General features: G+C 41.6%; 2 protein-coding genes and 1 long non-coding RNA gene across 14 annotated transcripts in view; 1 reads left to right on the top strand and 2 right to left on the bottom strand.

Moving 5' to 3' along the window:
• The window catches only part of LOC120455523 (potassium voltage-gated channel protein eag), a 36,257-nt gene extending 27,771 nt beyond the window's left edge, over positions 1 to 8,486 (bottom strand). For all 12 annotated transcript variants that reach the window (XM_039641803.1, XM_039641807.1, XM_039641804.1 and 9 more), the window contains exon 1: positions 7,850 to 8,486. In XM_039641803.1, coding sequence (XP_039497737.1) covers positions 7,850 to 7,928 — 79 coding nt within the window. In that variant the 5' untranslated portion in view covers positions 7,929 to 8,486. The remainder of the gene's footprint in view (positions 1 to 7,849) is intronic.
• LOC120455526 lies at positions 8,487 to 23,923 on the bottom strand. Its single transcript, XR_005616750.1, has 3 exons — positions 23,663 to 23,923; positions 23,077 to 23,325; positions 8,487 to 8,622 (listed from the first exon to the last, which is right to left on the bottom strand). It is a non-coding gene; the product is annotated as an uncharacterized LOC120455526 (long non-coding RNA).
• Positions 23,924 to 24,443: 520 nt separating this feature from the next.
• LOC120456043 lies at positions 24,444 to 25,432 on the top strand. The gene is made up of 3 exons (XM_039642616.2): positions 24,444 to 24,771; positions 24,829 to 25,008; positions 25,087 to 25,432. Exons 1-3 carry the CDS (start codon positions 24,562 to 24,564, stop codon positions 25,312 to 25,314), a joined length of 618 nt encoding a protein of 205 aa, XP_039498550.1. The 5' UTR covers positions 24,444 to 24,561; the 3' UTR covers positions 25,315 to 25,432.
• Positions 25,433 to 27,713: the final 2,281 nt, after the last annotated feature.

Below are 27,713 nucleotides of genomic sequence, written 5' to 3'. Positions count from 1 at the left end.
TTTTGGAGACTTTCGCTAACAAACAAAATGTACGTGCTTACACAGTGACAAAAACTTAGTAACAGCTTCAGAATGCTATGAAGATCTCACAAAAGTTGTTATGACAGAAAATCTACATAAGCATGAATACTTAGAACAAATTTTAGCGGATAAATTTACTAAAAGTGCTAAAATATTGTAATTATTATTAATATTTAGACATTATTATTTTTTTTGTTTTTGATCACATTCAACTAATAATAGTTAAGCGTTTGTAACACGCTTTAATGCGATATTGAATTAACTACCGATTGCTTGCCAATTCTTCGCACTTTCTTTTTGTGCGAGTGTGTGCAAGTGTTAGTGGGTTGACCAACTCTCGCAAACACACACACACACACACACACACACTGACAAACTGCGAAACCCACACACAGACAGCCGCAGAGCTGTTGGCGCCATCGGTTTGCCACGCTCCGCTTCGTCTCGCATTTGCTGATGCCACATTAAAGTTTTTGGCCCCGTCAACGTCGTCGCCATCGCCATTGCCATCTCTCTCTATCTCTGCGAGTGTGTGTGTGTGTGTGTGTATAAGTACGAGGGTAGGGGAATGCCTTGGCTGATAAATAAAAAAAAAAAAAAGAGAATGGCGAAAAAGTTGATTGCGTAAACTTTCAACTCGGTTCAAAACCAGCAACAAAGTGGCCGGGAAAAGGAGCCAACTTTTCCCCAGTTTGGAAGTGCAAGAGCGAGTTTTAGTTCCACACACAAGCATACACTCACATCTGTATTACCAGAATGTGTGTAAGTGTGTGTGTCTGCTACTCTCTCTTTCTCTCTCTCTCTCTCTCTCTCTCTGTCTTTCTCCCTCTCGCTGCCTTGCCTTCATTTTGCATTTTGGCCGCAACTTTTGCGCTGCGTTGCGTGTTGCGAGTGGCCCCAAAAAGCATGCTAGACTTTTTGTGCCAAGCAAATTAGCCACGCACTCACACACCCTCGAAACTCACACACACACACACACACACTTAATGGCTAGGGTGAGTAAGATAGAGTGAGCGAGCGATATGTTTGTGGAAAGGATGAGAAAGCGCCACTTGACACGCGATTTTTAGTGAATTTTTGGTAGCCAGCTCAAGTACTTAATACTGAAGCATCGTTTTATCTGCATTTAGATTAATATCCTTAGATCAAAGTTAGCTAATAGCTAATGTCTGTTCATTGTTCATGTTCTCGGTCAAATGCTGCTTGAAAATGTTCTACGACAGCCATAAATACTTTTAGAATGGAAATTTAACTGTTCGAAATAACAACATGCCTTTTCCTTTTATACTTTCATTATATATATGTATGTAGTTAACTATCAAGCTTAGTTACTTACTTTTCAACTTTCAGCTGTAATTCTTATTAACCTTTAAGGCATTTCGAGTCACAAATATCTAGTGAAAAAAGTAGCTTTCAAGAAACCCAATTTAAATGTTAGCTAAAACAATAAAGTAGGACACACAAATTCACAGAATCCCGCATTGGAAGACCCTTCTACCCATTCGTTTGTGTGCCATGCGTTCTGGTTCTGTCCGGGATTAGGCTGTGTCTCAATTTTGATGTGGTCTGCTCTGCCACTTTCAGTGGGTCCCCGTTTTCTGCCCCCCACCCAGGCACACCTGCCAGGCACTTCACACTGACATGGACGATGGGAATGGGAATGGGACAACAACTTAATCCAATTTGACTGGACGGAGGCGAAACTTGGACTTGGCCACCCATGGCCCACCCCTGTCCGCCGACGACCATTGTGGTCATTCTTAAATGGCCTTTTACTTAATGCTAAGTGTCGTTTGACTGCTGTGCTGCCCCTACTCTCTCCCCTCTCCAAAATCCAGACCACCAACCAATCCGAAAAGCGAAAAGTAGTTGGAACCCACGCGCGTTGTTGTCTAATTAAAGCGTTTTGGCTTTGGTCACATGTCGATAATAATGGGTAATAACTATGTGGCATATCCCGCTGAATAGTGATGGACTTTTGTCGCACTGAACACATAACAACACCCCCAAAAAAGGGTGGCACTTGCTGTGCCCCCAACTGAGAGTGGGCTTCGTCATGCGGGGGAGAGGAAGGGGGGTTAAGGGGGATTAACATAGAAACGCAGTTCTCCCTCATAAATTACGCAAATGTCGGGTAGACGCCGCAATCAGAAAGCGTGGGAGTAAAGAGTAATGGGCAAGTAAGCTGAAAACGTCTGGGGCGGTGCTCAATCAATTGTCGCCACCTGGCCAGTAGACCAGGGAAGGGGGGAGGGGGGGGGGGGGATTGTGGCCCAGGTGGCCCTGATGGTCAGGTTTTGGCCATGGCATTGAAGGCGCAGGCACAGGCACAGGTAGAGGCCTTTTTCTTTCAAAGGTGGCCATTGATTTCCATGGAATTTCTGGCAAAGGTCAAAGCGGACCAAGGCACTCAAGCCAATGGAAATGTTAACTAATGTAGGAAAGACGGGCATACAAAATACACGAGGGAAATTGAAAAATTATGAACTCCAGAAACTAACAAATACTTTGATGCGATAATTATCCTCCTGCGAATTAGTTATTATATTATTATATACTAGTTCGGTGTGCTAGTTCCCTTAACATTCCTCAACACTCTTGTTTTTTTGTGGCGTTGATTGGTGGCTCAATTGTTATGATTACACCTTGTCGCTTCAGCGCGACAACGTGGCGTATGATTAATGTGCCGCAAATATTCCTATCCCTAGTCGGATATCGCCAACCCCTGAGAAACCGCACAATGGCCAAGTGACACGAAATCTTAGCACTCGAATCACCTTCTTCAGCTAAAAAGAAAAAGTGTTTATTTAAATATTTCTCGCTCTTTTGTTTGCTTTGATTTACTGTTGCGTGCAAAAGTCCGAGTTCGAGTTCGAGTCCGCTACAGGCCATGTCAATAGTCCTCGGCCCAGGATCAACCTTTTGGCCAGGTCAGTGCGGATTATTATTGCTATTGCCTGGCTCTTTTTTTTTGTTTTGTGGCCCATCCACAGCTCTTCAGCGTTTCCTTCCTTTTACATTTTTTTTGTTTTGCAAGGCATTCGCCATGCTTTGACCTTCTGCTTGGTAGCGTGGCAGGGGCACAAAAACAGAGGGGGTCTTTAAAGCTGGGTAATGGGGTGCAGTCGCGCATTTCCGGCCGCCCAAAAATGAAGAGAAACGGGGTAGGGAAAACGGGTCAAAGACGCAGACCCAGCAACAGCAACAGCAAAAGCAATAGCCATATAGCAATGAAAATGGTAGCAACAACAAACGACAAACAACGCGAAAATGTAAGTGTCGCAAACTGGAAACGCAAGCAAAGCAAGGCAAATGAAGGCAAAGCAAAGCAAAGAAATGGATAACAAATGAGACTCAGCCAGCGACCGAAAAATCAATAAATGTAATGACCGCCCCTTTTTGCCACCGCCTCTCTGGCGGCAAAAAAAAAAAAAAGAATAACGTTAATTTACACGAACCCAGCGACAATAACAAAAAACCAAGGCGAAAACCAGCAACACACAGACGGCAACAGCAAAAAAAAAAACAAAAAAAAACACAAAACAAACAAACAACGAAAACGAAATGAAAAATGAAAATCAATAATAAACAAACAAACACACTGGCATCGGAGATGGAAACTGGCGCCTCGAACAGGGACGCCAAATGGGGCAAATGGCGCCCGAACAGGGACTGTCGACACCAGACAATGATTGCACATAATTGCAATTGTTCACTGATTGGTCTGCGTTTCGAGGGCGTTTCGCAATGCGGCTTGTTGCATGCCACGGCCCGGCAGTTTGGCAACTCTGCAACTGCACACAAATTACTGAACGTGTTTGTCCACGCTTCCCTCTCTCTTTTTGTTTCACAGTATCGCACAAATAAATAAAGCCAGACCAAAAGCATTATTCAAACGTATTGAATTGAAATGGATAACCACTCTGATGGAGCCCTAATCCTCTGCCACTTGAGTTTTCTATCCAAGCGAACCAATTTATGTTCCATTAGCTTTAAGTTAAGTTTTTTGCGTTTTGCGTTTTTTCGCCCAAGTTTCCCAGTATCCTGATTCATTTTGATTCTGATTCGGTTATCATTTATCCATCTGAGGCCCAACAGCTTTGACCTGGGCAAAAAGAAAAGCAGAAAACCAGCAAGGCTGTGATATCGCCAGGCACGTGTTTTCTTTTGTGGGCCACGGGGCGTATGCGTAATCAATTGTCAACAGGCGAAACACTCACAAGAAAGAATACACGGCGAAAAAATGGGGTCAGTATCGGTATCGAAATTTAATAATGCTAATTTTATAATGGCATTAGCACCATGGTCTTAGGGGGTAAGAGGAAACCTTTCTACCAAATAATAAACTTCAATTAAAGTTTAACCACTTATTTAAATAAAATGTGTACCAGATTTCCCGAAAAATCGGAGAAAATCTAAATCTATTGATTGATTTCCTCACTTTTTGCTGGTGTTTCTGTTCGGTTAGTAAATGGAAAAGTGAGGCAAGCTCCATCTAATGTCTACTGGCCACTTTGGGCGCTTTTTGCTGCTGCTGTTGTTGTTGCTAATGCTGTTTGGCTTGCTGACGAAGATCAAACAGCCGCGCCAAGTGTCGACCTCCTGGGGGGCAAAGGCCATATCTAATCGGTGAACAGGGGGGAAAGGGGGGGGCGAAATTCGGTCGCAGTTGCTGAAGGAAGAGCAATGTGCACTCGAGATAAACGTGCGAGGCAAACCGCAAAAGTGACAAACCCCAAAAAGGCAAACCAGTGGGGCAAAAAAAGAACAGAGAAAAAAAGGAGGAAAAGAAAAACAAGGACAAAGTTGTTTGTCTCCTTTTTTTAGCACACCTCCATGCCGCAGATAAACCACTGAAAAATGCTTGCCATCGGACTAGTTGGGATTTTTGTGGATTTTGGTTTTCCAGTGTGTGTGTGTGTGTGTGAGTGTGTGTGTGGGCTTTTCCATGCTTTTCCATGTGCAATGGGGGCTGGCTTTGCGTTCAATTTTAATGAGTTTGTTACCAAACAAGGACAAACACACGAATTTTTGCCTATTTGCAACTTGTGGACAAATCGAAGAGACCGCCAAAAGGGGTTTTTCGCAAGCGTTGGGCATAAAGTAAACTAATTAAAAAATCTGCCTAAGCCAGTTGCTCTTTTTGGGGCTGTGTCTTTGGTCAGTTTATCGCCGACGCGGCTGAAAATTTCCAGCCCCAAACAAACAGCACAAAACGGCGGACCCAAGCACCCCAAACCATTTATCCTCCTTAAATTTTCCAAGCCATTTACTTGGGTTGATGGATTTCATTTAGACGAAATATCAGGGGGCTTGTTAGCTATGATATATTGAAATAAGGGATTTTTTTAGTTAAAGTCTTGCTTATCAGAATGTTTTCTTAAAAAATTTCATTCTGCACTTTCTAATTTAATAACGTACAACTGAAAAATTCTATTTAATTTGTAAAAACGGTTGTGTTGGTTGGAAACAAGATAAGGCTATATTTATTTTTCAGCTTTCAGAAATATATTCAATTCCACATTGATGTTCACAAAATTGGGACAGAGTCGAGGGCCAAGTAAGAAGTGGAAGTTTTGTAGACAGACGTTATCATGCAGACATTCAAATAAAGTCACGCATTTACTGAAACTTAAACGCCATTTTCTGGTCGCTTTTCCTGTTTTCCTATCGAATGCTACTTCAATCTGCGCTTGTTTTTATTTGTTGCTGGCATGGAAATCACATTAGAATCTATTGCTTCACCTGGCGACCCATTTTTCTCTCAGTCATTTGCATTGTCACCTTATTATGCCGCACTTACGGGTCGCTGTGTGCATTGCCTTTATGGCATTTCCAGTTTACGTATCTGTATCTGTTTCTGCATTTGTATCTGTATCTGTATCTGTATCTGTATCTGTATCTGTATCTGTATCTGTAAATGTATCTGTCCGTTTCAGGTCAGAACTTTCATCCTTTCCTACAGCGAACTAAAAGCTGTTATACTTTTCTCCCCACTTGTGCTGCCAACGAAACGAAATCCTTTTGGAAAAGGCTTTGCGTCTTCGCAGTAATCCGCTTTCGACAGTTTGCCGGGGCGGGAAAATGCGTGTATGGAAAATGGGAAACTATGCGAACGAAGTGAAGCGAACTGTCTATTCTCTGTGGGGCGTGCCTAAATCTATTGATGGCTCCATTATCGGGATTGGAATCGGAGCTGATGGGCCAAGCATCCGTCGCCGTTCGTCAAATGGAATTTGAAAGAAGCCTCAATAATATTTGAGCTTATTTTTTCTTATTGGTTCGATATACGAAGTATATGGCATCTTTATGGCCCAGGTATTTACAAAAGAAAGTCGAGACATTGAACATTGAAGATTGCCTTTTGTATTTAAATTTGCTAGCTTATAAAGCGATTAAATGATGTTCATGGCCCATATTTATGTGGGGATGGTTTTTTTTTATTTCCTACATAATCGATCACTATTGCCACTATTTCGATGACCAGTAATTTCGTCCTTTCTGCCGTTCGCTCAAACTTTTCGTTCCATTCCCATATGTGCTGCCACTTTGCCGGACTTTCGCCGGCAATGATTAAGCACTGTTGCCCGGAATACTTTTCGGCCATTTGGCCATTTGCATTGCCAGTCGAAATGCAGACTCTGTGCGTCAGTCACATGGCAATATGGCAATATGGTAGTATGGGAATGGAGTGCATCAATTGTGCGTCCATTTATGTCACTCCTGCTGTCCTTTTGGTCCTCTGGTCCTTTTGGTTGACTCGGACCCTTCAGCTTCTTCGGAATCCATTCCCTAATGGGCTCCAACGGTGGAGCGGAGTGACGAGGAGGACTTTTGTTAATTATCTCATGTTGTTTATGGCTGCATGTGTTGCCGTTGATGACTTTGCTGCCACTTTGTTGCATGGCAAATGGCAAGCGGACAAATGGAACTCAAGCAACTCAAGTTGCTGTGACAACTGTTTGGATGGCCAGAGGCCATTTAGGGATACCAGAAAGCAATCCACATTCGAGACTGCAGCTGAGACCGAAAATCCGATTTAAGTTCGAGTTGGAATGCTGCTCTGTGGCCTTTGCCCCCAAAGCCTCAATTGGCCCGCCCTAATTGAAAGTGTTGCCATTGACCGCAGGCCAAAAAGGGATTTCAATGCCGAAACTCGAATTGCAAAGTACCTTCCGGGTTTTCACCCACTTTCACCCACTTTCGCCCACTTTCACCCACTTTCCTCGCACTTTCCCTCCGCACTTTTCACTGGCCACTGGTGAAACAATTCAATTTCACCGAATCGTACATTTCTCGGTCACACACGTGCGTGTGTGTGTGTGTGTGTGTGGCATTGCTCTCGATGTTGTGCGAGTGTGTGACTACGATGGCTCTATTTATAGCTCATTTCACTTGCACTCACGTTGTTCCTGTTCACGTTGACAACTTAACGGAAAATTCATTTCACACTCCTGCACTCTCATTTCACACAGGTCAAAAAGGTTGCCCCCTTCGCCCGCAGGCAACCGATAATTGTGTGATATGCGTAAAATGCCGATTGCAACAGGAGAATCCAGTAATGCATTGCCACGCAGTGTGGCAATTTCACTTGAAGGTCCTGTCGCATGCAGGCTGAAACCATCTTGATTGCAGATGGAGTTTCACTAACCATATGGATCATTGCTGGTTCATTGCTGTTTTTTTTTTTAAATGCTCAAAGGGAATATTAATTAAAGGTGCTACATGCAAAATCCTAATGGCTAAAAGGAAGTTATTAGTCCCCATAGTTTGTCCCCATGGCAACTGGAATTTGTGTGATGGAAATGGAAATGTTTGGAGTACTCACGCTGCGAATTGGAGCGCCGGATGATGTTCTCGAGGAATGTGTTCTGCGGCGCAACCAGTCCACGTCGTCCGCCAGGCATTTTGCCGCCTAGACGCTACGCGTCGCGCTGCCCAATCCTCGCCTGCTCCTGCTCCTGCACCTGCACCTGCACCTGCACCTGCACCTGCACCTGCTCCTGCTCGTGCGCCTGCTGCTCCTGCTGTCCCGTTTTGCTGGCCCCGGTGTCCTTCCGCTCCCCAGTTTTCCCTTTCTCGTTCCCGTTCCCTTTCACTTTCACTTCCGCTGACAGCTGGCCTCCTGCACTGGACGCTGCGTTGCACTGACAACTGACAGGTGCTGACGGCTGACAGTTGTCAGCTGATGGATAGATGACCGGCGGAGATTGCTCCTTCTGGGTTTCCCGATTGCTCCTAGATCCTGACTCCTGATGCCGGAGGATATTCGCGTTGCGTGATCAATACAAGTCCATGCGGATGCAGAACCGATCTCGTGTGGTTTTGGTTCTGGCTCATTTGAATTCCGCAGCGTGGAATTCGCTTTTCCGCGCGTCCGTCATTCTGATGCTGTCTTACACACTCTCTTTCTCGCTCTCTCTCTCGCTCTCTCTCTCTCTCTCTCTCTCTCTCTCTCTCTCTCTCTCTCTATCTATCTCTCCCACTCACACACACACACACTCACGCACTCAGTCACACACACACATGCGGGGAGAGAGAATCGCTTCAATGCTGATGACCACTTGACCATTCACACAGTCTTATCGGTTGCATATGGCACTGTAGGGAATAGAAAGAAATAGAAAGAAAAAGCTGTTAGATAGATCAACCATATTTGAATTTGATACTTAATTCAATTTAAACATTAAAGGGACAATAATCCACAAGATACGTATTTAATATTAAACATTTAAGCAGATTTCAGAGTACTAGCAATCTAAAATATAATCCATGTTTCTGCACATTGATTTATAGCCCGTAAAAGTTAAGTAAAAACACATTTTCTTGATGACATGGAGAAATGCTGCCTAGCATACAATTTACACATAATAACTTGTATTTTATTGAGTAAGTTTGCAAATAAATATGAAATAACAGGCAAAATGCATACACGTGTACGGACGTCTTAAACCAAATAAGATTGAAGTTTGAGTCCGTCTAACCTTGCTTAATCCCCAGCTCGTTGGCATTGCAATTCGAAACTGGCGAAACTGGAGAAAGTGGCAAAATAAATGCAATTTATTTATCAGGAAATTGCATAAATCAAACCACAAATTAAATCGCAGTATTTTAACTAATTGAAATCCAATCAAAACGGTGCAGAAAACGTTAAGACCCAATTACGACCCAAAAACGACACAAAAAAGATTATGCGCTTAGCAATTGTAATTTATTTGCTTTGGAAACTAGACCCAAAAATAGTTCGATGACAAATTAATGACAGCTCTTAATTCCTGCAATTAATTTTAGCGTGTGAGGCATTTCAGTAAAATCATCAAATTGAACAATGCGAATTCAAGGCTGTTTTACATGCAGTTTTGCCGTTACAAGACGCATTAATAATGCTGTTTAAGCAATTTAAATTTTGGTTACATTAAGTATACGCAACGTGCGTCCTTCCAATCCCCGTGATTGTGCACTTTGGGCAGAATATGTGCAAATTTTGCACAAGTTTCACAATTAATTACGATATTCGAACAGACAACCGGGCGTATGCGTAATCTATGTATTGTTTCCTTCAAATGCTCTACTCTCCACATCTTATCGCATCTATACATATACAGTTTGCATTGTAAATTCGGTTCCACGATAAGTGCCATAACCCACACATAACTCTTTGGTGGACCGATTAAGGCCGAAATCCGCATTAAGTACACCCTAATGAGCAGTCAACCTGCCATCAATTGGCTGTCTCGTGTCTCAATTACGCAACTCGATTAGCCAATTATCAGGAGCAGGCCAAATAAGGCCGCAATGAAATCGCAAGAAATAAACCAAAAGTGCAGCAGCAAATTGACTAATTAAAGAAGACAGGCGAACAAAGTTGATTCACTTTTCCAACACGCACTAATTACAAACTGCAGGAAGCTTCACAGAGCAGGTGATGCACAAGGAGGTTGGTTCTGGGGGCAGGATCCTGAAGCCCAGGAACAGACTCATTAGGATCGGATTGAGTTGAGGCGGGTTAAATTGGCAGCCAGGACGTGGGGCGTGCGTACAGCGTCAGCAACTGAAACATGAGGATTATGAATAGCTGGAATCAGGCGAAGCCAAGCCATGTCAGATGAAGTCGCATCGCAAGGATGAAATCATTAGCCCAGGCACTGCAACAAGATGTTTGCATTTAAAGGTTAAATATATACACCAGAGTGGGCGGAATATGCTGCTTCAACGAGAGCTAGACTTAAGGATGCAGTCAAGTGAATCCTTGTAGTAAACGGAAAATCGGAAAGGAAATCAAGCTGAAGCTGTGGGAATTGAAAGGTATGAAATCAATTTAGAAACCTAATCTTCTAGCTTTAATATTCTTAAATTACTTTCAACTAGTGTGCAGCGTTTGAAAAGCTACATTTCTTCTACCTTCAACATCATCAACTTTAAACCCTTACTAGCTTTTTGCAATTTATTGAAATTCCTTTTTAAAATTACCTCTAAATTGTAGAAAATTAGTCTAACCAAAATCAAGAATGCAATTATTACGGGGTTTTTTCATCCCAAAAGCATTTCATATTCAAATTAGACTTTGAATTCGTATTTCGAATTTTGTATTTCGTATTTTAGTGACTCCACAGATGCCCCCTCTCACACTACGCCCCTGTGCTGAGCTGTTGTTCCTGGTTTTGTTCCTGCAGGGCTGTGTGTGAGCTGTGAGCTGCGAGCTGCTGGCTGAGCTCAGTAATCTTTAATTTCATTAAAATTCAAGCAACGCCAACGACAGCTTCTTTGTCCTGCTCTCCAGATCCTTGTTTTTGTTGCTGTTGCTGTTAGTGGAGCAGGGATATGGATGTTGCCAATGTTGCCGGTGCCGTAAGTGCTTATTAGAGGGCAAAAGGAAGAATGAACACTTCAGCGTAAGCGAGTAGCGCTCTCAGGCATTTATGAATTTTCTGGCTTTAATGCGTGGCCCAGGAGCAAGAAAGGAGCAAGAATAGAGCAGGAGGAGCAAGAAAGAAGCAGGAGGAGCATGAAAGGAGCAGGAGGAGCTGGCCCAGTGGCCCAGTTGAAGTGAAACCAGAGTAGGGTCAGCAGATGAGTAGATGGTGATGTAGGGACTGGCTCACTGACTCACTGGCTCACTGGCTGACTGGCATAAACTTTGCCAACAATGTCCTCCCAACCGCCTCATTGGCTGGCTTATCCAGTAACTCGCTGCAGCCTCTGCCCAGTTCCTTTAATGCATATAATTAACTGCAACTTGCTGCTCCATGTTGGCCACAGGGATAATGGAAGCAAATTCATAGCTGATCCAGAGTTAAGGCATCCTTACTTTCCGGAGAGCTAATGAACCGTCGAGAATGATGCTCGTACCATAATGCACCAGAGAATAGACAATAATGCCAGTCCTACGGCAATCAATAATGACCCTCACATAAAGTGGCAACTTCCGGGCGGTTTAACACAATTATGCTTTAAAACGAGCTCATTGAAACGCTTTAAAGTTGATTAACCAGCATATGATAGTTGTAATTAACAGAGAAAACGCTAAAGCTTTAAGGCACATATAAATTTGGAATAAAATGTAATTTTCCATGGCATTATACATAATTCTACTAAGTTTCTAATTACAAATTTAAAACAAAGGGTTCTCAGGGTAAATTAAAATGTATAAACATGAATTACTCGAGCTCAATCGATTTACTTATCTAAAAATATTGAGATGCATTATCAAAGCCAATCTAATCACTGCTATTCACAGCACAAGTGACTGATTCCCGACAGGCAGACACTCGTGAAACGCACTGTACTGGCTGCTGTCAATTTGGGGGCCAATCGCACATTGCCCACTGACGTCACAAGCCATAAAGGAGGCAAAATAGGAACGGAAAGTCAAGCCTCTCAGCACTCGCCTATTTATAATAAATGGAATGTCGCCACGCCCCCTAATATGGCACTACCTCGTCCCTCCATCCCCATCTCCATCTCCATCGCCTCTGCCTTCCCTGCTGACACACTTGCCACATGCCGTGGCCCCTATTTTCCACCGTTTTCCACAATTTTCGCCATCCCACATTTTGCACCTTGCAACACATGAAAAACGAGAGGAGTTTTACTGACAGTGTGTGCGCGTGTGTGTGTGTGTGTCTGTGTGTATGTGGCAAGGACCAACTACAACTATTTTGGACGACTATGTGGTAGTCACTATGGTCGTGACACTGAAAGAAATCATGGATTGGAATGCTTATTTCCCATTTTCACACATTTAAATTTTTTCCATATTTATGGGGGTTTTTTAGAAAATAGCCATACATTCTGTGTTGCTAAAATCTCTTTTTAAGGAATCTTTCGAACATAAATATGTGCCTTTCATATTCAAAGAATAAAATAGTACTTTTTTGGACTAGGATACAGGGGATGTAGGCAAAATTCAAAAATCCAGTCTGCGAGCGAGTGACCACGAGAAGGGAGCAGGACAAACTATGCCACAGGATGACGCTCACCTTGCCCCACAAAGCGCAGCATCACCAGCAGCAGTGGGAAAATCGCTGATGGGAGGGGGGAGGGAAAAGCGAAAAGGGGAAAAACGGAAAATCAGGAGGGCTGAGAGCGGTGGCGACTATACATTTTAATTTGTTGCAGCTCTAAGAGTTCGTCCCCCCGCTTCGACCTGTCCCACTATTCCAATTCCTCCCTCCCCAGAGCCAGCCACTCATTTTTTATGGCTCACTTCAAGTACGTCATAAAAATTAACATGAGAGGGTCAAGGGGCTTAGCCAAAGGATAAGGAGCAGCTAAGATGGCTGCGAATCACAGGAGGTAATATATATTAAACCCAACCTGCTTAAACCTGAATGTAAGTTAAACATAAATTCTTAAAGAAATATATATCAATCCGTATTAAAGTGAGATTAAAAATGTGCTACATAAGTCAGGTTCTCCAAAGAACGATCATACGAGAAGTCAAGTGTGTGGGGTTGCTATTCCCTTGATTGTACTCATATCACTTGAGCTTTAAGGAGTCGCACTCCTATGCATATAGAAATATATACATGCATTCCTCACATTCTCATCACTCCCCTCAGTACGCCCCTCTCACGCCTCATTCATTTGGATTTAATTTCCGGTGTGCTGCGTTCGTTGGTTCGGCTTTCAAATATTAATAGAGCTCTGGCATTATTAATGAGATGGTGTCATCAAGAAAATGAAGCTGCCCCGGCGAGTGTGTAACCCGCCCTCAAATGTTCTGGCTCACCTTTTGGATACTTTGCCATTGTGGACTATTCAAAAATTTATAAACTTTTTGCCATTCGCTTTCAGTTTCAGTTTCGGTTTCGGTTCGGGCTCAACTTGGCTCATGCGTCTAAGCCAAAAGCGCACAGAGGGAATGAGTGGTAGACGGAATTTCTGAGCACCTGAATTTGGCGAACAGTATCAGAGAATCCTGGCCATTACCTTCTGCCTAATTAGCTTCTACTCCATGGATAGGATACCAAACGGAAACGGAACGGAGCGTTGTGTTCCTGACATCTCCTTTAAATGCATTTGTTCTTCTGCACATGCAATCGCAATCCCAATCGCAATCGCAATTCCATTCCCATTCCCATTTTCAATTGCCATTCCCTAGGCATTCACATTTTTCCAATATTCGCTTTGACAACAAATTTTACGCTCTGTGGACAAATCATTGTTATCCCCCGCAAAAAAGAAGCAACCGCTTTTCTTTCCCCCCCCCCCCCCCCCCCCCCCCCCCCCCCAAAAAAACTATATAATACGTTTTGTTTCCCCCTCTTTGGCATATACATGTACATATCCCATTCGGAAAGCACAATTGTTGCAACAATTACACAAACACAAATGTGGGGGAAACCAAAACAAAGCAAACCCAACCCAAAAAAGGGGGTTGGGTGGAAAACAGCAAGCGGAAAACAAAGCTCACGGGGACAATAGGCTCGACTGGGTGACTAAAAGGGGGGCGTTGACTAAACACGGGGATCCAAATGGAGGGTTGTGGGGAAATTGAGGGGGAGGGGGACTGGAGCACCCACAACCAGACAAAAAAAAAATGGCAGACGAAGAACAGACCAAGGATGCGCTGGCAGCAGGACAATGGGCCTCCTCCATTCCCAGTAAGAAAGGCTACTTGGATTCGATTAAATGTGGACTGGCAAATGAAAATGAACGGATGGTCAAATGTACCCGTAAGTTATAGCACTGTTTGTATCTCGAATATCTAGTGATAGAGGGTCTTAAAGTAATATTTACATAGGATCCTCATTTTGGTAAATAAATTATTGCCTATCTTGCTGCCTTTTAAGTGATTTCTGTTCCAAGAAACCCATTTCCTTCTGGGGAATAACTTGAACTTTGCGTTCATAAATTGCAAAAGTGACCTGATATTGTGTTTTCACTACATACACAATTTTAAACGACACCAGCACAATACTTGGTACAAACAATTACGCTTGGCAAGGTGTGGATAAAACAAATGGTAAATATAGCATATAGATTGCATCTTCTGCAGGAAATTTATAGCTGCCTTTTTAACGAAGAATCCATTTTATTTAAGGGCTCCAGGCAAAAAAGGACTATTTCCAATCAATTTAGTACACAGGAAAATTGGCTAAACATGTTCAATGCATAATGAAAACAAATCTTTATCTTAATTACAGCTGGCGAAATAAAGTCAAAGATAAAGGGTTTTAATTGATTAAGCTAATTGAATGATTATCTTTTAAGTAGGAATTGGAATTTGATATTTGTGAAGTGGACTTAAAATTAAAGAGATTTATAATGATTAATTATTATTATAATTATATTAATAAAAAACAATTAGTAATGGGCTGCAGAGTAAGTGCAGAAAGTAAATGAAGCCCAACAATCAAAAGTCAGCCCTATAAATTAAAGTCAAACGGGTTAGCTTGAATGTCATTCAAAGTTCTTTTAGTTACCGCAAAAGAAAAGGGTCACGAGTTCCAAGAAGTCAGGTGCAAGCAGCTATGGTCAAAGACCCAAGGAAAGGAGTGAATTGGAGGACCATCCCCAAAAGGATACCACCAATTTCCCCGATCCCTCGATTCCTCAATCCCAAAAGGGCCAACCGCCGACGCATTTGGCGCCTAAGGCCGGGCTAATTGATTGACATTTCCTGTCGCAGTCCAAACCCCTCGAAAGCCTCGTCCTTTGTTTTCCCGCTCCCTGGGATATGTATGTATGTGCACAAGTCAGTGCTACTTGGCTATGCGCATAAATACATATACTTAACCTTGATTTTGCCAAGTCGTCAGCCCAAGTTGCTTGGGGCCTCTACCGACTGAAAATGCTAACTGAAACAGCGACTGCGACTGAAACTGCACGGCGAAAAACAGATCTGTTAGATATCGCAGCATTAAGATATATTTAAGAATTATTATGTATTTTCATCATTTTCGGGCTTTAAAAAGTCTGCTTAAGCTATAGAGGAGTTATATGCAAGTTTAGAAACACGGGGATATTCCTTATCAAAAACGTAGACTCAAATTAGTTATGTTTATATGATGATAGCCTGACTTTTATTTTAAAATATGATGCCATAAAATCGGAAAGTGGAGCCATTTTTTTTTTTGCCATGTAGAACTGAAACTGGGCCTGACTTTTGCGTGCCAAGTTGGGCCGCCTTGGCCGGGCTGGCAAAGTAGGGCAGCCATTTCATTAACCCAAGACAACAAAAAAGTGGAAAAAAAAAACATTCGAAAAAGAAAGTCTATTTTGGGATACCCCATTCCCATTCCCATTCTCATTTCCAAGACATATATATTTCAGCTGAGGGAGATTGCAATGGGCAAATCCACAAAAATTCGACTGCAGCGGATTCCTTGGAATCCGAACACATCCCCCAACTTCCAGGAACTCAAAGAACATTATCCCCGACTAATGCCACGAATGCCACGGATAATGCGTCCTATTTGTCTTCGGTCCTCTGAGTGAGTAATTTTTATTCATATTTTGTAGTTAATTAGGCGGCGCCGGGAACAAAAGCATTATGGCATATGAAAAATAAATGGAGATGAGTATTCATTAAATAAATGAAGTGGGTGAGGCAGGTGGAATTGGATTTTCCTGTTCGCATTTCTTTGGAAAAGCTAAGAGTCCTTTCATGTATTATCTCCCGTATTTAAAAATTCTCCCCAAAGTCAAGGGATCTGTCTTAATAATTTTTAGTATATTTAATCATATAAAAGTTAATTATTTGTGTTGTTTACTTCTGTTTCTGAAGTTTGCTTTCAACATTTTGTTGTTTGTGGTAATTGCTTCGAAATTCGTTTAAAGTGCTACATTCCTTTAAATTGCTTATGAGAGCATACATAATTTAAACGATTATTTTTGTTTAAGTTTTGTTAAGCTTGCCCTTTTTGCAGATTACGTTCCCAGCCCAAAAACCGATACCCTCTACCAGTTTACCCATTTACCCCTTACCCGTTACCCGTTTTCTGACCGCTTGAGCCCGTTAACGGGCCAGATGTGATTTGATTTTATTGTTGCGGCGGCTTATCAGCTTTTGGCCTTAGCTCACGGCTCACTTAGCTGCCTTTGGGCCTCATTTCCCTCTTCTTGGCCCTCTTCATTTTTCCATTCTTTATTCTCCATTCCCCCTTCCCACTTGCCATTCTTACTTCTAGTTCTTTTTTCTATCCCCCCGCGCTTTTTCTTCTTTTTTTTCTCTCAGTGGCAAATTCAATTTGATCTTTTTATCGATTAATTTGGCCTAGGCTAAAGCTGTGGGTCTCCTTGCTCCGTCTCGCTCTCTGGCCATCTCCCCATCTCTTTGTCTCTGTCTCCCTATCCAATTAGACTTTGGTGCCTGAAACGAGCAGTGCAATAAAAGCCAGCGATAGACACAGTTAAAGATAGTGTTGCACCTGGCCAAGTCGTTGCCTCCTTTTTTTTTTGTTTTGTTGCCTCCTCCTTGGAATCCCTACTTTTTCCACCCGCTTTTCTTGCACTTTTCGGCCCACCCACAGTTTTCCACCGCACGCAAGGTCAGTGCGGCGCACGTAAGTATGCAACACATAATTTTTGGCCCGCTTTGCATGGCTTTTCTTGCATGCAACTTCGCCTCGCATTGGCATTTGCCGAATGGGGGAGTGGCACAAGCGTATCCTTGTGCCAATTGCTCCGTAAGCAATGCTTCGGTCCTTCTGCACCACTCCCCCTGCTCCCCACTAACTAAAATCAGCCAGTTAGCACGCCCACTGTAAATTCTAAATATAGCTGCAGCAGTCCCAGACCTCGAAGTCCGCGTCTTTTCTCCATTTGGCGGCTTTGAAGTTGCCGAAGTAACTTCTTTGTGCTGCCACCTTACACTGAAACTTAAATTGGTTGCGAGATTTGGGTTTTTATACAGATTTTGGCATGTCTTTAAGCGAATTCATGGGATACCTTTTTCATCGTTATTTTGGTTAGGAATAATATATATGTGTAATTTATATTGGTTCTTTACTAAAAAGTCCAATTTTTGACCGCTCTTCTTTTACGGTGTACCAGAAATGACTCAGTTGTCGCTTTCCCGCTGCTTCACTTTTTTTGCGATGGCAAAATCGAAAATCGAAAGTGTGCCAAGACGAGAGGCGAAAGGCAAACGGCAACAAAGGGAAATTGTGTCATAAAAACTTTTTCGATTGCGCCACGCGCAACCAAAGCAACACTAACACTAATACTAGCAACAACAAAAACAACAACTTGAGAACTTCAGGCCAGGGGCTTTTGTCTGCTTTTCTTGTTTTTTTTTTGTTTTCTGTTGTCCGCCTGGAAAAGTGGGCAATGGGACGTGGAGGAGGCTGGGAAAAACTCGAGACTGGCCAATTTATTCAGCTTCTTGTGCTGCTGCTGCTGCTTCTTTTGCTTCTGCGATGGCATATTTACTTGTCATGGCTAAAAGCAAAGCTTACGCCAAAAAATATTGACACAGTAAGAAAACGCTCACGCACACACAAGCACACAGCGCTCAAAACACTCACACACATGCATGTCCATGTATGTACATGATAAGCAAACAATAGGCCAAAGCAGGGCAAACAAAGAGAAAGAGACGGGAAAAGAACAAGAGCAGTGTGGAAAAGAGCAGAAAATCAAGAAAAAAAATGTGGGTATCCTTTTCTCACACTTTTCGAGGAATTCCCACACACACACACATACACGCACAGCGACAATAACTGTAATAGTTTAACAGCGTACGCCGAAAAGTATGCTGCGACATTTGGTCGGTCGACAAACTGGCGTCTACAGTTTGAAAGCCACTGAACAGTGCGAATCAAGCGGAAGGCTGAAAATAACTTTAGAAGCCATTGGCCTGCAAAAGTTTTCAATTTCCGGTCAGTTACTTTCGACTCTCGTAAACAAATAATGTGCACTCTGATATAAATACGTAATGGATATCATAAGCAAATTGTTTTAAACATTTGTGGCTGGTGAAATTGCTCTACTGTGTCTTTTCATTCGAATAATAAAGTTACGCGGTTTTCGCAATCAAAACAGCCAGAAGAGTCATTTAAAACTGTGTAACATACTTGTGGCTGACGCAAAAATAATAATTGCTAAACTTCGTACTTTGAAAAACCTAACATTTTTACTAAAATAGATGGTTAGTTAGACCATTATTCACTATAAACTGGTACACAACAATTCAGTGTAAATAATTATACAACTACAGTAGGTTGCTAAAGAATTGAAATTTAAAAGTTACATAAAAATGTATTTCAGAAAACCTTCTTGAAATTATGGAAACGACATAATGCCTTCAACGTGATTATAATTTTTAAAAATTTCCTACATGCCTTTGTGGCGTAATGAGATGTAATTAAAGTTGTTATTTTAATGCAGACATTTTTGACAAGCAAATTAAAGAATTATTGCATATATTATTAACGTGAAAAAAAAAAAAATAAGCTCATAACTGAACTGAACTTTTTTTTTAATTTAAAAGTCTTGTCTGCAAGGTGATTTTAATCGATTGCTTCGATGTCCAAAAGGAAAGTCCGTTTGATAAATTTTGTTTTAACTCTTGTATTGAAGCTTGCTTCAGAATCTATTGAAATTAAAATTAAATATTAAAACTGGAATAGCGTAAGTCATACATGAAAAATCGGTAAATGTGTGACAACTGCAGGCAATAATTTATTTAATTTTCTGATGCAAATAATCGGCATGCGTCTTTGTCGTTTTTTTTTTCCAAGCCGCCTTTATTTTCTTTTTAATTATTTCTGCGGCTTGTTGGCTCTCCGGATAAAAGCTTTCCGGGTGGGCGGAAAGGCCACGCCCACCACTGCCAGTTCGGCCGCCCAGAACAACACGAAATTCATAAATTAATGCATGGCGTGTTGTTGGCTATTAAAAGCAATGAGCAAGCACATGAGAGGGAAGATGTTGAAGGAGCGAGACGAGACACAACCACACACATAAAGAAAAACCAACAGCTTAGGGACTAACCCACACACACACCCACACACACACACACTCACATTCGGCCGGGCACATTAACATAAAAACAACATCAAGCCGAGGGCCAAGAAGAGCAGAAACCAAAAAGCCAAAAGCTGGAAGAAATACAGCAGAAATGGCAAAAATAAAAGAGCAGCCTACAACAGAGAAATAAATAAATTTACATATTGCGCACGTGCTTTGGCCAGTTCCAGCTTCTTTAGACTTGACTTCAGCTCGGGCTCTAGTGCCACCTCAAAAAAAAAAAATTCATATATATCAAATAGTCCAAATGTACTCCCTAAAAGGTCGCAAAATGCACTCAGAGCAGGTGTACTTTGAAAAATGATGGGAACGAGTGAGTAACTTTACTATTGCATTTACTTTTGCACACCCAATCATAAGAATTATAAAATCTACGAAGCAAATGACCTGTTATCAAATATTTTAAAGTATATTTTAAAAGTATTAAAATTAAATTTTAAATACCATAGTTTTAGAGTACTAGGAAAACTATTTGGCATTTTCCCAGTTTGAGCTCTGTTTTTCTTTGAAAGCTGGCTAAGGATTTTTAGCCCACTTTTATGGCGACAGGACGGCGTGCCCATTTGTCCCAATGACTGCCAAACTTTGCCCACATTTTACATATGTAATTTTCTATCATCCCCCCTGAGCCTCGTACCCCTGGGCACCTGCCAGCCGCCTTGGCGGAGGGGCTGTGGGGGCGTGGCAGAGCACCGCTTTGATAGCCAGTGGAATGTTAATAAACTTGTTTTGATACGACAGCCAGATCTCGGGCACAAGGTCAACGAGGACAAGGACGAGGGGAGCAAGTTTACCGAGTTTTCCGACTTTTCCGAGTAATCCTGCGAGCAGCTGCCAGCCAAGAAGCCGCAGCCAAAAGCCAAGCCAAACAGTCTGACAATCTGACAATCTGACAAGAAGTCAGCAGGTGGTCCAACTGGTCTGGTTTCACTGTATAAGCGATAAGTGCCGCACTGCCTGCACAAAGAAAGCTCAGTAGAAATTATGGAGGGACCTGCCCACGAAGGTCCTGTAAAAATATATGGCCATGTGGCTCAAACGAATCGAAACTCTATGTCATTTCTATTTAAAATACCTTCTATTACACTGTGCAATGAAACACAAATAATGTACATAAAATATACTATAAACAAGCAATTAAAAAAAATATGTAAAACCTAGTTAACTTCAAAACATAAATGATTATTAACAACGATGCCAAACAGAAAGGAGTAAATCACATAAAACTGCATGATGAATAAGCGCCTTTCCGCTCAGTGTAGATAAGCGATAATGCAGTTAGTAAAAGAGCAGGGGAAATGCAACGTCATCCGGAAACGGAAGCCACGGCAAGGCAACACGGATGCCAGCGGATGTAAAACATAAAACACTTGCGGAGGGTCAGGGGTAGAAATAAAAAGCGACGCGTGGCAGCTGGCATTTAACATATTCTAATGCTCTCACCAAGTTAGAAAGTAAAGCTGGAAATATGCAAATCTGATTAAAGGCTTATTGATTGATTAGACAGGATATTCCGAACATCATCCTCTTTCCCTTTCCCAACACTTACACTTCATTAACTTTGGGTCATAAAAAAGGAGCTTCGGTAAAGGCACTGATATAAATTGTAGATGCTGGGCAATTTTGATAGCTAACTTGTATGCCCATTTACCCTAATTAAATATTGAACATAAAGAGTAAACAAAAAAAGAAGACGCTTAGATTTAAGAAATATTTTGTACGCTGTTCAGCGCTGCATATTTTTCGTTCAGTGCACGAATAGGGCTATATGTGTGGCGAATCTAATTTACGATTTGTGCTATTAAATATGCGCAAAGTAGAATTGAAAATTGCAAAGTGGGAACGTGAAAATGCGAATGGGAACAGTCGGCGCTAAAAGTCAACTGCCAAAATTGTACGAAAGATATATCTACAAGATTTATACACATGTATGTATGTGTGGGTATTGCTTCTTGCTCTTTTCATTTTATTTTATTTATTTTATGTTGACAGCAAATTGCGGCGCCCGTCAGCTTGGACTTTTCCTGTGCTATTCCCGTTATTCTTGTTATTTTTGTCATTTGTGTTGTTGTGGTTGCTGGTACATTTTTAATGTTTTGGCTCTTTTCATTTGCCCCACACACACACACTCAGGCACACACACACACTAAGGCACACACACACTTGAAGCCACACATGCGTGACAAAATTGTTGGGCTCTTCTGGTGAATTTGGTTGTTCTTTTCGGTTTCCTTATTTTATTTTCTCCTGGTTGCGGGTTTTTCGCGTTTTCTTGGGCGGGCGGAAAACTTGCTCTCAAGATTTACTCGGCATTTCTGTGCTGGTGCCATTTGGCATTGTTTGCATACTTCCAGGCGCAAAAAGTGGGCGGACCCATTCAATTTCACCCCCTCCTTCGTCTCGCTCTGTGTTTATCGCCCCCGCTCCTTCGGCATCAAATGCTTTAAATATTTAAGTAGTTTTACCCGTTTCCTGTTGCTGTGACTCACTGTACGTGTGTTAGCATGCGTGTGTGTGCATGTATGTGTGTGCGCTTGGGAGTGTTTGTAATGGTGCGCCTGTGTGGGTGTAAAGGGCATCAATATCAATCTTGTGCGGATGTTAAATAACGCTGGCCACCCACACTTGCACTCATTTTCACCTGTACAGTGGAACTTTGGTCAGCAGAACTAAATCGAATGTAATACACCCTTTTTCTTAACGAGCAAAGGGTAAACAAGTTAGTTATTATTTTTTAACAAAAAAAAGGCTTTAAATATTTTAATATTTTACAGCAGATTTGATTAATTCGCCACATGGGCAACAATGCGCTGATTAAATAATAAAGACTTCATTTTCCTACGAAAACAGACTTATTTTGTTGTGTTTTGAACTTTCCTAGCACAATAGCTGTCAAACTGTAAGCCTGTGTTGCGGTTGACACTTATGCAACCGCATAGTGCGTTGTGTGAGTGTGTGTTGGTTGCACTTGAAAAATAAGCAATGTTGTTGTAGTTGTTAAGACTTTTTTCGCCTTATTCAGTTGCTGACATAATTGCGCATTTCGTTTTTTTTTCTGGGCTGACACACATTCAAAGTGAGGAGAAAAATATATATCAGGAAAAAAAATCAAGAAATTAAGAAACCAATAAGGAAGCAGCGCAAAACTGAATAAATAAATAAAGGAAAAGCGAAGCATGAATCAACGAAAAACCAAGAGCACGCAAATTTAACTTATTATGTTCCATTTTTCCACTACTCCTACTCCCTGGCTCCCTGTTCATTTCAATTTTCTTTGCTTTTCCTTACATTTTCTTTCGGGCAAAACTTCGCCGTTCGCACTGTCTCTTTCACTCCGCAAGGAAAAAGTTTTAGTGGCGACAGCGACGCCGGCAGAACGAAAGTAGACAACAATTGCAATTAGAAGTGTGTTTATGCCGCCTTCTCGCTCTCTCTATCTCTCTCTCTCTCTCTTTCTTTCCCTTTCGGTCCCCTTTACATATATAATTTTTTTTCTCCTTTTCCCTAGGTTTTTTTGCGGCAAAGTGAAAGAAATTCAACTTTATTACACAATATTTCGTCCTGCCTTTTTGTGATTACCTTTTGTTGCTTTTTGTTGTTCGTTTGGTTGCTTTTTGATTGCTTTTAAATGATGGTTAAATATATATATGTATATATATATATATATGTATGTATATTTTTAGTGTTATTCCGCTGTTTCCGATACGTTCTTTGATTCCGATTCTTCACTGGTTTTCGCTTGATTTTTCAATTCTTTTCAATTTATCTGCCTTCGCCGTATTTGCGATGTGATTACTCTGCAACGCGTTCTTCGCATTTCACTTTGCACTGCAGTTGAGCGGCGAAGGTGAAGGTGGTGGTGGAGGTGGTAATGGAAGAGATGGAGGAGAAGAAGAAACAACCATTAACGGGACACGAAGAAGCACACAACAAACAAGAAAGAACATGAAACAAGAAACGCGGAGGAGCAGCAGCGTGCAACAATTGCCGACTGCGACGTCGACACGTGCGCGGCGCCTCCTCTCCCTTCTCCCATATTTCCCCCCTCTCGCGACACCACCACCCCCGCCCACCGATCACACTGTTGTAATTTACGAATTACGAAATATGCCAGGCGACAAAAAAAAATGAAAAAAAAAAACAATATCGTATTCGATTGGCGCACACAAAATGTTGGATTTATTAGCTGGATTTTCGAACTGGAGGACGAATCCCGGATTCTGAGGACCGTTCGACGCGAGAGTTGCGTCTTCATAGTTTTTCGCGACTACGCACCTAAAAGTCGACTACGAGTGAGTTGCGCGCTGCTAGAGCTGGGCAAACTTCGATGGCCACTGCCGATTGTACCGATATTTTCACTTGGATTTTCATCGATTGCTCGTATCATGCTACCCACCCGCCAGGTGGCGCTACTCACGATGGTATCGATATATGAGGTACTTAAAGCGACGAGGGTTAAATGACAAAGGCGCGCGCTTGTTATCGATTTTCGAATTAAAGAACTCTTTCAATTGACTTCGAAAAATACGAAAGAGAATATTTGTGAAAATTTGTTTTCCCTTAACAGTGTTTTAAGCATGATTTGGCTAAAAATGGTGGCACAGGAAAAGTAATGACTGTTTTGTGCATTATATTAACCAAACTAACAAACCGTATCACTTTCCAGGTGATTTGCGGATTTTTGAAATTTGCCAAAATTTGTGCAAAAAATGGTCCAATTTTAAGATTTTTTTCTGTGAATGCCACTCGATTGGAAAATTTATGCCGAGTTCAACAAGGGATGACATTTCAAATTTGGCCCAATACTTTTCTTGTTTTCGTCAAAATACTGCTCATTTTTTGGGGAAAAATCGAGATTGGAATTGTGATTTTGATTTGATTTTCGGAATAGATTTTCATCATAGCTTGGGTAAAAATTGACGAAGTTGGCCGTGATTTATTGCTCTAATCCGTATCGTTTTCCATTCGCTGACTTTCAGTTAACCAATCCCAACTTTTTTATTCGAGAGAATATATAAATTATAAGTTGTAAATTGGTTTGCACAAACTTTAGCTCCATTCGCCATGCATACCACGGTGTGGCTCGGTGATGTGGTTTGCCACATTTGGCACACGTATCTGAAAATAATATTAAACTACGAAACATTCTCCATCTGGAACTTCCCGACTAATTTGGATGGAAAGACGATGCTTGCAGGCCCCTTTGTTTGCAGCTCCGAGGCGATGTTCCCCTACATCTTCTACTATATCCTCGGCATCAGTGTCCTTGGGGTGGTGAGTAAATGGAAATTGTGAAGGATTTAATCTATTACACCTGCCTTGCACTCGCAGCTTTACAATTTCCTAGAGCTCTTCAACCTTTTCTTCGCGAGGCGCGGCACACATCTGGTGAGGATGTGGCGGCCACGGACTATCACGCATTTCAGGGACACGCAATTGCGCCGTTTTCGAATCGTCGGAACCATTATAATGTTTAAAGCGTGGGCACTACTGCTATACGCCCTGGTAAACGTGAGTACTTAAAATATCAAAAAATATATATTTCTCTGCAAATTGTATTCAAATATTGCAAACATTAATATAATGCAGATCCAGCCGAATTACATGACTCCCTGGGTGATGATTTTCGGCACCGCCATAGCCATCGACACGTTCTTTTGGACGTTGGATGTCCTATTGTGGCAGGCGCAGCGTCAGCGCTCCTTGCTGATCCTTTTGTTTCCGTTGACCAACTTGTACTGTGTCCTTTGCGTGCGGGCGACCCTCAAGCAACTGATCGAGCATTACGGTACGCAGGATCTTGTTTGGTGGACATGACGATTTTGAGCAAAATAAATTGAAATTGTCAAAAGAAGTGAATGCAAAGTACTATTTTACTAGGTTTTACGCCATAATCTAAAAGTCGTATTAACAGAAATGAACCATTTGAAAACAACCGGCTACTATCGATATTATTCAGTATTGTCTTCAACAAATTACAGATATCCGTTTCTTGCCAGCGACATCTAGATGTCGTGTCAAGTACTGGCAATTGACCAACAGGAAGCGCCTATGTGCAATTAAAGTATAATCTACTTTCATCGTTCTCAACGCTTCAATTACTTGTTATATAGCTTTTCGTTTTTGAGCTTTCTGGATCACACTTTCTCTTAAAAAACAACCTACTTAGGCTTAGCGAGACTTTTAATAAATTAATCTGTTTGGATAAGGGAATGGACTGGTTTTTTTTAGGTTTAATTAAATTAATTTGATGATTGCATTAAATTAATTTAAGAGTTATAAAATGCTATCATTGCCATTAAATATGTACATATGTATGTTATAAGCTTGTTTTGTAATTAAAGGCGTAATAGAATAATATGCTCTGCAGGTTCTTACATTTTACAAGCTAGAATAAAATAAATATGGAATTAAAAATAAAAGGCTAAAAAACCATTACTGATGCCAAGAACCACCCCCGCAAGCTGTGCTCGCTCTCGCCTTACCTCTCTTTTGAGAAAGTGCGCATTGCAAGGGCAACCACCTCCCCAGCCCCCCTTGCAACCCCATTCGATGGGGAGAGCATCAAGTTGGTGGCAGTTCCCCAACAAACGCTGAGCACAGCAGATTACCAAATTAGTGCGCAGGTGTTTGCGTGAGTGATAGTCGAAAAACTGAAACCTGTGGCAAAGCCCCCCCACTAAAAAATGATAAGGCAACCGAAAAGCTGAACCTTACACCACAGAAATCCCTAAATCCCACCCATAACCCAGCTCGAAACGGGCCAAGATAAACAAGTTGGAGCTGCAGCAAATGTAAAGAAAAACAGACATATAATACAAAACACAAAACACGACGACAACAAAAATCGAAGTCAAAAACTCACATGCAACAGCTTTAATGAAGTCGAGAAAAACTGGTTTGCTTGGATAAACATTTTGGAGTTTGTTTTGGTTTTCGTTTCCAGCGACTAGAAGGGGAGGGGGGTCTGAGCCAGGGTCCAAAGTTCAACACAAAACAGCGCCAAGAAAGTACGACGACTCGTTTTCGCGAAACGCACAAATTTTGCATGCTTCGCACAGTCAAGTTCGCACTTCTAGCATTGCACCGTTTGTATGCAGAATATGATTAAATCTGCGATTGGTAATATAAATAATATAAGATGCGTTTCTAACAAGAAGTTTTAGGAGAAAGTTGGTTGGGTGACAAAATATGTTTACAAATGAAGTGCGAACTTAACAGCTAATGGCTTGTTGATCCATTATACCCCATATACTAATTTAATTAGCCATTATACTCTCAATACTACAATTAATTAGACTGTGGTGCTAGGGCTGTGCGCTTAACTGTAGATGTGGGCGGGGGAGCAATAGCGATATAATGTGTGTGATGCATTATAAATGGTGTTTGATTTGTTATTATGTACTACATAAGATAAGTTCGAAATGCAATCAACTGTTGAATAACAACTATATGCTATACTATAAAAAACTGGATATCAGGCCCACTGTAACTCTCTCCTTTTCATTTCTTCTCTCTCAATGCAAATGCAAATGCAACTGTAAAGCGATCGATGTAAGAAAAAGAGAGAGAGAGAGAGAGAGAGAGTGAGGCGAAGAGAGCACTCATTTGCATAGAGCTCGAACTTGTATGATTGTTTGAGTGGACGGGGGAGGAGAAAGGTAGAGGGCCTCTTTTTTGGCCTTGAGCTCCGCTTACGTTGCTCTCTAGTTTTTGTTGTTGCTTTGCGGGGATTTGTTTTTACTTCTCATATTACATACATATATGTATGTGTATATATATAGTGCATGAATTGCATTGCTTTCTTACAAGTGTCCATTTCAAACGCAGAATTTCCCCCAGATGGTGAGACTTGGGCAAAAGAGTGTTGCGTTTCCCATTCAAACACTTGCAAAAGGGTGAATGCACTGGTTATTGCCAGTTTTTAGTTCCAGAAAGGAAGTCCAATGTTTTTGGAATCCTCAGGTTGAACAAACTTTTAACTCTGTATGATGCTCTAAGAAAATATAATACAGCAACCCACCATGTTTCAAATTATTATCTTTAAAAAAGCTAAAAAAAAACCCGGAGTAAATCAAACACGATTCATTGCAGTCCAGGTGTTCGTTCTAGCGGGATTAGCGGTTCTTGAGTCAGTGATCAAGGTTCACCGCCATACCGCCATACTCATACCATTCCATCGATGGTTTGGCGTACCAAAATTGTGGTGATAAGCG

Source organism: Drosophila santomea, chromosome X (genome assembly GCF_016746245.2).
Source record: "Drosophila santomea strain STO CAGO 1482 chromosome X, Prin_Dsan_1.1, whole genome shotgun sequence".
NCBI classification, from domain to species: Eukaryota; Metazoa; Arthropoda; class Insecta; order Diptera; family Drosophilidae; genus Drosophila; species Drosophila santomea.
The sequence above is the reverse complement of the archived record's forward strand: the minus strand, read 5'-3'. Positions and strand labels throughout refer to the sequence as shown.